At 38.7% G+C, this 11,991-nt stretch overlaps 1 protein-coding gene across 7 annotated transcripts in view; it reads left to right on the top strand.

Moving 5' to 3' along the window:
• The window catches only part of LOC122559093 (contactin-4-like), a 2,522,648-nt gene that overhangs the window by 1,166,142 nt on the left and 1,344,515 nt on the right, over window positions 1-11,991 (top strand). For 6 of the 7 annotated variants that reach the window (XM_043708367.1, XM_043708366.1, XM_043708371.1 and 3 more), the window contains one exon: window positions 11,424-11,559. In XM_043708367.1, the coding sequence (XP_043564302.1) occupies window positions 11,505-11,559 (55 nt within the window). In that variant the 5' untranslated portion in view covers window positions 11,424-11,504. Of the gene's footprint in view, window positions 1-8,018; window positions 8,288-11,423; window positions 11,560-11,991 lie in introns of those variants that run through there. The other variant, XM_043708372.1, reaches the window with a different exon arrangement.

Here is an 11,991-nt window from a genome sequence, read left to right as displayed (position 1 = left end):
GCATGAGAAATTTGTCGGCCCATTTGCAGTGGACTACGGAGGCAGATGAAAGTTTCATATCTCTTAAACGGGCCTTAACGTGGGTTGCTGATTTAGCGGTCTTGGATTACAAAGAGCCATTTTTCCTCCTTATTTCTGAAAAATTACACACAATAAATGGTGTTCTTTTTCAGTAAAAAGGGGGAGGCAGGCAGGTGCTGATGTATGTAAGTGTTACCCTTGACCCAAGGGAGGACAGACACCCGCCATGTACAAGACATGCAGCAGGGGTAGCAAAAATTCTCCACAAGGTAGCACATATTGTCATGGGCCATTCACTAACAGTACTGACGACACATAGTATAGTGGCCTATGTGAACTCAACAGCCTTTACAATGACGTCACTGCGGCAAACCAGGTTAGAGAAAATCTTGACTGCACCACATATAATTTTTACACATGAAGGAATTAACATAGCTGATAACATGGGAGAAGGAGAGCCACACATGTGCGAGGAAAGGGTACAGAGAGATACCAAAGTTAGGGCAGATTTACTGGCAATTCCATTAGTAGACCCAGAAGAAGTGCTGTTCACAGATGGTTGCTGTTACAGACATCCAACTGAAGGACTTAAAGCAGCCTATGCAGTGGTGCGACAGACAAGTGAGGGATTTGAGGAAGTGTTCACAGGAAAAGTGACAGGTAAAGAATCAGCCCAGTTGGCTGAACTACCGGCAATGATAGCTGCGTTAGAATGGTCAGAGGGAAAAAGAGTAAATATCTACACCGACTCTGCATATGTGGCAGGGGCTATACAGGTAGAACTTAGTCAATGGATCAGGGCAGGATTCTTAACAGTAGCAAAAACCCCAATTAAACATGAAAAAGATATGAAAAGATTAGCGGAGGCCCTAATGAAACCTGCAGAAGTGGCGGTGGTCAAGTGTAGAGGACATGATAAAGCAGATACAGTAGTAGCGAAGGGCAATCAGGAAGCCGACTCAGCAGCAAAGAAAGCAGCAGGGTATACAGCATAGTATATAATGATGCAAACAGAGAGAACAGTGTATGACCTGCTGCCTGCCTGCGATGCAAATGTGTTAATCAAAGAGCAGTAAAAAGCCTCTCCTCATGAACTGACAGTATGGAGAGAAAGAGGGGCCACAGAGTCAGAAGGGATTGGGAGGTCACCGGACGGTAGACCAGTGCTACCCCCAGGTTTGATAGCTTCCATGCTCCAGGAAGCTCATGGGTTGACACATTGTGGAAAAACACAGATGCAGAGGTATCTAACACATTGGTGGCATCCGTTCTTGCCAGCAATGATTGAAAATTATATCAGAGATACCGGTACCTTTTGGTAGCAGTGGATGCATACACTGGTTGGCCAGAAGCGATACCGGCAAAGAAGGAAGACGCAAAAACAGTGATCAAATTTTTGATAAACCAATACATTCCAATGTATGGGTTTCCAAAGAGAGTCAGGTCAGATAATGGCACACATTTCAAGAACAAAGACCTGCAAGAAGTTGAAGCAGCTTTAGGACTGAAACATGCGTTTGGAACAGAGTACCATCCTCAGTCACGGGGAAAATTGGAAAGAATGAATCAGTCCATAAAAGGAAAAATAGGAAATGTGTGTGCACAAACAAAGTTAAGCTGGGTAGATGCCCTATCCTTAGCTTTACTGTCCATTAGAAGTTCAGTAAACTCCATCATAGGGTTTACCCCGTACGAGCTAACAACAGGGCAGCAGTTCCTGGGACCAGGAGCTGGAATACAGATGTTAGAGGGAGGAGGAGCCTCTATAAGGTACAAACCTTATTATGATCAACTAACAGCTTTGGTGTCAGCTTTCTCCAAACAGGTTGGATTGGAAAAGGGGGACCGACAGAGCCAGGTGTCACCTACCACGGACTGGGTCCTGCTGAAGGATCATACGGAAGTGGTTGGAGCCAAGGTGGACAGGATCTAACAGGGTGGTGGAGGGGACATCCCATGCGGTCAGACTGCAGGGGGTAATCATCACACAATTGAAGGGAAGGCTGCCCCGCCCTACCAGATGGAGACGGAAACCATGGCTCTGGCAAGAAGGGAAAACTATGTATCGGAGAGTGAATGTGATGTATATAACTGGTTTGTTGGTCTCAGTTTCATGAGACCAAAAGGGGGACTTGTAAATATATGACTTACTTATAAATATATGGCTGGCTGAATGTGTAAATATACTCGGCATTCGGAAGCCTTTGAGGGTGCTCCGTTATGCACGCACGCAGAATAAGGTCACGTGGTGTTCCTCTCCGTTGCAAAGCAGGGTCACGTGATGCTCTGTTTCACGCGCCGGAGGCGTGTGGGGGGTCACGTGGTCCTCCGTTTCGCGGGCAAAACAGGGTCACGTGGTACTCCGTTTCGCAGGCAAAACAAGGTCACGTGGGGTCGGACATCTGGGAATGCGAGGAGGCGGAGAATGGAGTCAGATCAACAGCCAATCAGAAGATAATTCCACCTCAATGATTGTATGACGTTTTTTATTATATAAAAAGACTGGGTCAGGGACAGAACGGGGTCTTACTTTTTGAACTGGCACACTTTGTAGTTTGTCAGGGACAAAAAGGTTTAGACCCAGAGCTCTGAATGCTTTATCCACTTTCTGTTTAAAATAAATTAAGAGTGTGAGACCAAATATCTTCTCCTATTGCTTCATTTAAAGAACACGCAGGATTGGGCTCACACATAGAAGAAAGTAAGTTGGTAGATTGAGCCAAAGTCCGACAAAAGTCACTTTCTTTTCTGATCTCTGCTGATTATGAAGCCACATTAACCTTCGTAATTAATGCAGGCCAGTGAAAAATACAATGTCTGAAAGGAAATCCCCCTGAAGTTAAAAAAAAAATTGTGGATCATGAGTATGAATGGGAAGAGGGGGAAGGATCAGTGTTTCCCTTAATGTTACCTGTTAGCTGACTGCAGTATAATGTATTTATGAGTGGGCTTGTTTTGAATGTGATCATAGTAAACATCCGATCTGGAGTGGGTTTAATTTTTTTTTATAAAGCATGAGTGTTTGTTTTTATTCCCCAGCAGCCCCAATGTAGATGCAATAAAAGCTTACTCCTCCAAAAATATGCAGGCACAATAGATATCCACACACGTACTTAGACACATGCATACATATACAAAAGGTAATTTCCAAAGATGCAACACATATTTAGATCACCAACAGAATAGCAAGGAACTTAACTAGACCTTCAGGTGATGGATGAATGATAATACAATTTCAAAGAGTTCTCTCTTGATTCTAGAAAGACAAATAGAAGTTGGGAGCTTCTGACTCCTTCAGTATCTAAGTATTCTGGCATGGTGTTGAACATTGTGCAATCAAAAACAAACATCTGCATTTCTGAGCTTATGATGGAGGAAGGGTTCAATGATGAAGCAGCTGCATATGGTGGAGCCTAAGACAACACTCTGAGGAGCTCCTGCAGGGATGTCCAAGAGCTGAGATAATTCATTTCCTACCACAACCATTTTTGATTTGATTTGATTTGATCTGCTCAAAGCAGAGATTGTCCCACTCTCCCCAAATTCCTCTTGACAGCAGTTTTGCTCGAGCTTTTTGATGCTGCACTTAGTCAAATGCAGCCCTGGATATGAAGTGCAGTCACCTCATCTCTGGAAGTCAGCTCCTCCTGAGCAGGTTAGTGCTGAGCAGGTGCTGCTTGAGAGCACTGTTCATGATATCTTAATTAAGATGCATTTTACTGATGATAGAGAGTAGACTGATTGGGTAGTCATTGGCAAGTTTGAATTTGTCTTGTCTTTTTGTACAGCACATACCTAGGCAATTTTTTCACATTGTTAGGAGATACTGCTGTTGCAGTTGTACTGGAATAGCCTGGCGAGGGGAGTGGCAGGTTCTGGAACACCTAGTTCAGTATTATTCCTTATGGCACGACCCCTAGCCTTTGCAGTATCCAGTGCTTCCAGTGCTTTTTGATGTCATTAGGAGTGAATTAAAGTGGCTGAAGGCTAGCATCTGCGAGATTGGGAATCTCTGGAGAAGGCCAAGATGAAACATGCTCTCAGAAATTCTGGCTGAAGATTTTTGCAAATACTTCAGCCTTATCATCTGCTTTTTCCTGGGCTCCACAAGTTTTGAGGATGTGGATATCTGTAGAAACTCTTGCTCCATGAGTTGTTTAATAACAAAAACTTATGTCGGGACCGTTGGTTGTGGAATTGCTTTGATGTCTCTGCCATGTTGTTGACGTCTCTGCCATGCTGTTGACACTCCTGTTTTCTAACTTCTGAAGGTTGAGACAACATTTTTAGGAATGTCTGGTGCTATTCCTGGCATGCCACCCTGCAATGTCCATTGAATCAGGGTTGATCCCCTGACTTGATGACAATTGGAAAATGGGATATATGATGGATTGAGAGAATACAGATTATGATAGATAATAGTTCTGCTGTCGGTGGTCCACAGCGCATGTTGAATACCGACTGTTGAGTTGCTAGATCTGTTTTAAATCTATTATATTCCACACAATGACAGTGGCACACAACATGGTGGAGAATATTTTCAATATTAAGATGGAACTTTGTCTCCATGAGGTATAGACGGTGGTCAGTTGTGGTAGTCACCTGCATCTGTCATGGGCAGATTGTTGAGGATGAGATTATGTTTGTTTTTTCCACTTTGTTGGTTCCCTTACCACCTGCCACCAACCCAGTGTAGCCATTATGTCCTTTTGAAAAAGCAGAAAATGAGAAACATTTTTATGTTTTTAAATAACTTCCCAGACTAATTACTGCTAACTGTTCAGAAACCACAAAGGAATTGCCCTGACAATCAGGCAGCCTCTTTGTGAACGTGCTTTGTCATTATGTCCTTTGCTTTTGTTTTCACAATTAAGTGTTCACCTCCCAGTGAGTATTTCGTGCATGATGTGATGGTCACTGCTCACAACACCTGGGGATGTTATTCACTTGAATTCATCAAATGCTCAACTCGTCAGTGCATTATAACATGATCCTCAGCCATATGCAAAAACCCTCATATTGTCATAAAGGCTATCATGCGTTATACAGGGAAATGATGGCCGAGCAGTATTATCGCCAGACTATTAATCAGAAACTCAGCAAATGTTCTGGGGACATGAGTTCAAATCACACCATGGCAAATGGTGGAATTTGAATTCAGTATAAAAAAGAATATATTCATGACCATGAAACCATTGTCGATTGTTGGAAAAGCCCATCTGGCTCACGAATGTCCTTCAGGGAAGGAAATCTGCCATCATCACCTGGTCTCGCCTACATGTGATTCCAATGGTAACAGTAATGTGTTTGATTCTCACTTGACTTCTGAAATGGCCTGGCGAGCCACTCAGTTGAATCAATCGCTACAAAGTCTTCCTTCAGCACATGAACTGCAGAGATTCATAAAGGCAGCTTAAAACCACGTTCTCAAGGGCAGCTAGGAATGGGTAATAAATGCTGATCGGTCAGTAGTGCTCACATCCAACAAGTGAATGTATTTAAAAATAAAATTATTTCTTGGGAATTTGGATTCAAAAATAGAACTTAAACAGGTTTTTGATTTTACTTGCATGAAGGTGACTTGAGTTTATTTTTTAAAGATTACAAAATCATTTTGTACAGTGAGTCCAAAATAGCTTATCAAACAAAACATATGACTGAAGGTAAACCAAGGTGCCCAGGGAGATAATTGCTACAGTGTTTACAACATTACACCTTCTCGATAATAAAAGTTTAAAGACTTTTTGGGGGTTTCTGGAATAAAAATGGGAATAGATGCTACTTTAAACCAAGGAAACTGCAGAAGAAGACACCAAACACATAAATTGCTGGAGAAACTCATCAGGTCTAACAAATCTGGGAAGAGAAAACAGAGTTAACATTTTGGGTCCAGTGACCCATCTTTCAAAAGCTGTTCTGAAGAAGGGTCACTAAACCCAAAACATTGACTCTGTCTTTACTGCACAGGTCCACAGAATCTCCTGACCTGCTGAGATTCTCCAGCAATTTCTGTTTTTGTTCCAGATTTCCAGCATTCCCAATTCTTTATTTCAGTTTTGAAACGATGCTACTGTCAAACTGAATTTCTGGAGCTCAATGAGATGTACCCCCTTCTTTAAGTGGGGGTGAGGGTGGGGTGTGGTGGTGTATGTGAGTGTGTGTGAGAGAGAGAGAGAGCGAGAGAGAGAGAAAGACAGAGAGAGAGAGAGAGAATGTTTACCATGTCAAGTACACATGCACATAAGTGTCAGCTTTGACCAGAGACAGACTTTTGATTGTATTTTTGTTTTTGGTTAACCAATTGTTGTCGGGTTGGGAGGATTTAGCATGGTTGTAACTCTTTGATTGAAAGTAAAAGGATCTATTTCTCTTCTGCTCCCTCCTGTGTGGAGATCTAACAGCAGACCTTCTGGTAGCTGGCCTCCCTCACCATTTTCTTGTAAATCTCTCTCTCTCTCTGTCTGCAAAATTTGAATCAAGAAAAGTAAAGCACCTTCAGTGACATAGCAAGGGTGAATTCCTAATCAGTCAATGAAAAACTAGAGATCAGCATACATAAAACATTGTGCCTTCATCATAAACTGAAAAGAACTGAAGGAAAACAACTCAATGATGCCTATAATGCACACTGATACCCAGAAGTGTACTAAATTTTTCATCCATTAATATGGATCATGTCTTATTGCTTTGTCTGTTTCATCTGGGTATGTTAAAGGAGTGGAGATTAAGTCAGAGGGTTGCAAATTAGCAATTCATGGTACTTCCTTGCTGTTGATTAAACAGTCTTTGATTACAAAAAAAAGTGACTTTTTTTGTTAAATGATGAAATCCTGCTATACGTATTCTTTTAACCTGAATTTGACACATTCGTAACCTTGGGCAATCCAGTAGTTTAATCAAATGGTTACATTTATGATGGCTTTGGGAATAGTGGGGTTGATTTTCAATGCTCCCCAGTGAATAATGGGACAAGAGACAGGTTGTCAGGTGCCACAGGCACGTTGAGCTCAGGAAAAAGTAGAAATGCAGCAGCAGTGGTTCCAGATTTTAATTTTTGCAAGTACTTCTGCCTAATGGAGAAGGAAATGATTTTTGAGCAGTTTTTGCAGCCTAAAAAGGCAGTGAGTCAGCTTGTTTCTGTATCTTACAAAGAGTCAATAATGGAGAGGACCACATCTGGTGAATATGCAGAAGGTCACCAAAAGGAAATGCTTGTGATCTTGTCAGTTGAGTAAGAGACTTTCAAGTGAAGATAGTAGTGACTACTTTATTGTGGTTGTGCGATCTGGAAAGGTTATTGCTGTTATAGAAAGGATTGAATTCCTTTTTTGCTTGTATGAACTTTAAGCATCGTCATACATGGAGTTTTGTTTTGGTGGGAAAAAAAATGTGTTCCTCTCTTGAAAGTACATTATTAGCCTTATGTGAATGTGCTCAATGACTTACCACCATGGTAACCAAATTGCAAAACGAACACTCATGGTGCATCAAACCATATTTCATTTTGGAATCTGGCATGTCCAGTATTGCATCAGCTGGGATCATTACAAGTACTGTTTTACCAGAGAAACAGTGTCATGGTTCTTGCTCTTGATTACTCTCCTGTATGTTATGCTTGAAATCTGCATTCTTGTTATTGGGTTAGTGAGTGATGTTTCAATGGTTCATTAGCCTTCTGATATACATTAAACTGACTCAAGGACTCCAGGATGATACCAGTGCTGAGCACTATGGAGATAAATCCAATAACATGCCAACTTGGGAAGAGGAAAGAGTGCATGTTTAAACTCAGTGAAAAATATCATCGCAAAAGGGAAGATAAGTCAGAAGTAAATGGAAAAGTAGGTTATAAATAAAATTATTATTTTTTTGTCTAATAATGTCTGTGAAGAAAATAAACAAAAGTAACCTGCCTGTAATGTTTATATATTTAGTCATAGTCATATAGATATACAGCATAGTAGCATTTACATTAAATACAGTCAATGATATTGAAAACATGAGCATTTCTGCAGCAACGGCTGAACTGCTGGCAAATATATATTTAAATGAAAAGCTTGTTCCCATGGGCTTGTTGCTCAGTGTGTACTGAAATGCACTGATGTACTTTCTGTTGATATGCTAATGTGTTACTAGGGTGATTATGAAGAGATTCTGAATTATTTTTCTGTGGAATGACTGAAGAGAAAAACTCACAACAACCAGACAGAAAACATATTCACAAAGCTGCCTTTATTTGGACTCTGGCCTTTATTATATTGTTGTTGTGAGTAGTCAAAAAGCAGCCTAAGCATGACTAGCTTTGTTTAAATGCATACTGTATTCATTTTTAAAAAAAATCAAAGCATTAGTGAAGTTAATGGCTGTAAATACCTTACTGTGTGGATGGAATAATGATACCAGTATTATGAATTTTGAATGCACTGATATATTCATTTATTTTTCTGCAATAATTTGAACTTAGCCTTTATGATGTGATGATAACCAAAGTCTCCTTCTACTGTGAGAAATTGTACATGAATGCAATCCTTTTATATGTGGAAAGTTTGGTTCTGGTAATTTTATATAATTTATGATTGGTTTTCAACTCTACAGTGATAAACAAAGCTTGATGGTATTGATCATGACTGAACCACTTAGAAAGGACTGTAATAGCACATGTACTTTATCGACAATATTTTTGCGATTCATGTTATATTTTATCATATTAAAAGTGAATAATGCCACAGTGAAAGATTTGTATGAAACAATGCGTAATTAGCATATTAATAGCACCACGGTAGTCTCAAAAGAAAGCTATTATACAAAGTGAACAAAGTGGTAAATGATGTGTTTAAACTTGGCAAAATTTACTAAATGACGAAACATGCAACTCCCATGGTCCAGTAATTGGATTATACCATTCATCATTTGTACCATTCACCCTTGGAAATGAGCAAAAATAATTTTTGCTTATATTCCAAACAAGTTCAGTCAGAGGAATGTAAATGAACAAGTGTGTCATGAAAATTTATGTATTTCATGCTCTTCAATCAATCATTAATCAGGTGCATTCATAAATGAGTCAGGACGTTCAACTGGTGTCATAGCACTTCAGAAGCAAAATATTAACTGAGTCTTGGGTTTGAATATTTTGATTGACATTCGCACTTACAAATTTTCTCTTCGGGCAACTTTCTGCACCTTGGTTATGTCAACTAGTAAAATAAGCCAGGGATATTTTTCTTCACTGCCATGTGAACATGCTGTGTCAACAATAAAATTCAATTGTTGCTGCTCATAATATGACCATGTGCTGAATCATTATTTTTGTTTGATTTAAAAAAAATAGATTGATCATATGTTTGGGACGAAGTTGAGTCTTTTTTTTCTGATTTAACCTGCCATGACTCTCAAGGGCTGGTGTAATATAAGTCTGCTCAGTTAATATTTCATAGCATGTGCACTCTACTGCTTTCAGATATTCAAGTAATCGAGATACTCAAAAGCTATACAATTTGAATTAACACTACCAGTCTTGATGAAGACGATAGTAGCCATAATGAAAATATTTCATCATGTTAGGAAATAATTAGGTGTCAGTATGCCAATGTTAATTTTTAAGTGGATCACTTTACCTTTGTATGAACACTTAACATTAATAAAGTGAGGTTAGCATAATTTGAAAATGTTAAATCTGAGATCAGATGGTGTTTGAACAATGAACAATATTCAAACTGGTGATTTAAATTAGAAACTAGCGTTATGCATAATTATTCATCATATTTTTTAAAAAACCTGGAGCAATTCCTTGTCATTTAAACGGGACTCATCCACAGAAAACAGGAAAATGTGACACAACTCTCAGACTGATGAGATGTAGTTCAAATTTGCATTTAAATTCTGTCCAAAGTAATAATGGCTTGAGTTTGTGTAAAATACAGATCCATTTCAAATTCATGTGATGCATGCTCAAAAATTTATACTTCTTAAAATGAGAAAGCTCACATTATTCTAAAACATACATTTTTAAAAATTAAATGTACTTAACATTGTCTAAGTATAATAAGAAGTGACTAAAAAATATGAAGCCTCAGAAGATAGTTGGGAGTTCGTCAGCACAACGAACTTGTGGCGATTTCAAGTTATGAAAAGGGACCAAAATAAGGAAATCACACTTCATAAATTTTAAAGCCACAATGTTATAAATTATATCAACAAGTGATTAATGCAGTGATTTCTGAGTGCACACTTTACAATGGATATCAACTAGTTATCTTAATCATTATTTACATCTCAGCCTGTTGATCCACAGGGGGACAGAAATGTTGTTAAGCCCAGAGCCAGACATAATTCAAATTTTGTATCAATGTTAAAATCATGAAATAAATGGAAACATTGGCGTGCCCAACTTATCACTAGTTCTCGAAATGAAGGGAGATGAACAAGCACCAATGGAATTGCAAGTTATTAATCTGGGAGGCTCCGGTTAAGGTTGTAATATTTCCCATGCACAGCTGCCCTCATTGACCTAACTGAAGTAATTTGCCAAAGAGCTATCAAAAGTCACTCTTATCAAAAGCAACTAGACTTACCTGCAGTAATACAGCAAAATAAATAAGGAAATGTTAAAGTTTGTGTGAATCCTTTTATACTTCAAAGTTCTCCTCCCTCTTCAGATTACTTTGGAAATGTTTTGCAATTGATTGTACCTTGAAGCTGCTTTTTACAGTCTTATGACTCTCGGGTCATGTTGGGTGATCAAAAGACATGACTATTGCTGTACATACGTGAAGCATGCTTCATTAACAGTGATCTATTTTAAAGTTGAGGAGAACTGACACATGGTACCACCCAACTGCTTAATAGAAACAGATAGAAAATCGGTCAGAGAATTTCCAGGTTTATTTAGCTGTAGCAACTAAAGCAATATATATTTGAGGTGAAAACAATGACATTTTCTTTTCAAAATGAATTATTAATAGCCCAAGGTCAGTTACTTGAGACCTTTTATAATTTTTTTTGAGTGGTCAGCATTTCCCATAGCCATGAACTGGCAAAGCACTGTAAATGAAGCAAATTGTCTGACTCCGTGCTGCACAATATATCTTCATCTTTTTTGCTCTGGGGTATTTCTTTATTGTTAACATTTGTACGTTACTCAGTTGTTGAGCTTTTGCCCTCCATGCTTGTACAGGGTATCATGTTTACAAGAGAAGCAGAACAATTTATTTCACATCATGTTTTGACACTGCTTTTGATTATTCAACCGGTTTCCATAATTGCATGATTTATTAATCACTAAATCAATTGTTTTAGCTAGATCAGCCGAACAAATACCAATGTCATTGGTGCATTCTGATGGTAGTCAGAGTACAAGATTCTGGCTCTTAATTCTTTTTCAAATTGGTTTTTCCCCACAGATTAAAGATTGTACTTTGAAAAGGAAGTCGTCTATTAAGTGCTGATTGTATGAGAGGCTTGTTTGCCCTTGGGAATTGAAGATGATGTTGCTATGGAAACTGCTGTTACTACAATCATTCATTGGCTGCCTTGCAGGTAAAATATCTCATTAATACTTTTGATCTGTACATGGTAAAATATCCACCATATTTATTGTGGATAATGCTGCCTCCCTCACTTTCTAAAATAAAAAAAAATCTGGAGTTACATTTGCTTTGATTTGTTCTTGAACAGGTTTTATTGAAATTGCTTGAAGTATTCAAGAAATGTAGATTCATTTTATCAAGTGGTGATCTGGTAAAATACCTTCAAACTGGGCTTCTTCAAAATGTCATGTCTCACATTGAGAGAAAAATTGGTTGATGCTCTTTGAACTACATTCTAATCAACTTCCATACTATGTTAAGCAATTATTTGCATTAGAAATGTTCTCAGATACAGCCAATTAAGGAATCTGTCAAAATCATGCTATCGCTGGATGAGTATTCAAAATGTTTGTCCAGGCAATGTTCTCTGTCTTTGAAATGT

This window comes from Chiloscyllium plagiosum, chromosome 18, assembly GCF_004010195.1.
Source record: "Chiloscyllium plagiosum isolate BGI_BamShark_2017 chromosome 18, ASM401019v2, whole genome shotgun sequence".
NCBI classification, from domain to species: domain Eukaryota; kingdom Metazoa; phylum Chordata; class Chondrichthyes; order Orectolobiformes; family Hemiscylliidae; genus Chiloscyllium; species Chiloscyllium plagiosum.
The sequence above is the reverse complement of the archived record's forward strand: the minus strand, read 5'-3'. Positions and strand labels throughout refer to the sequence as shown.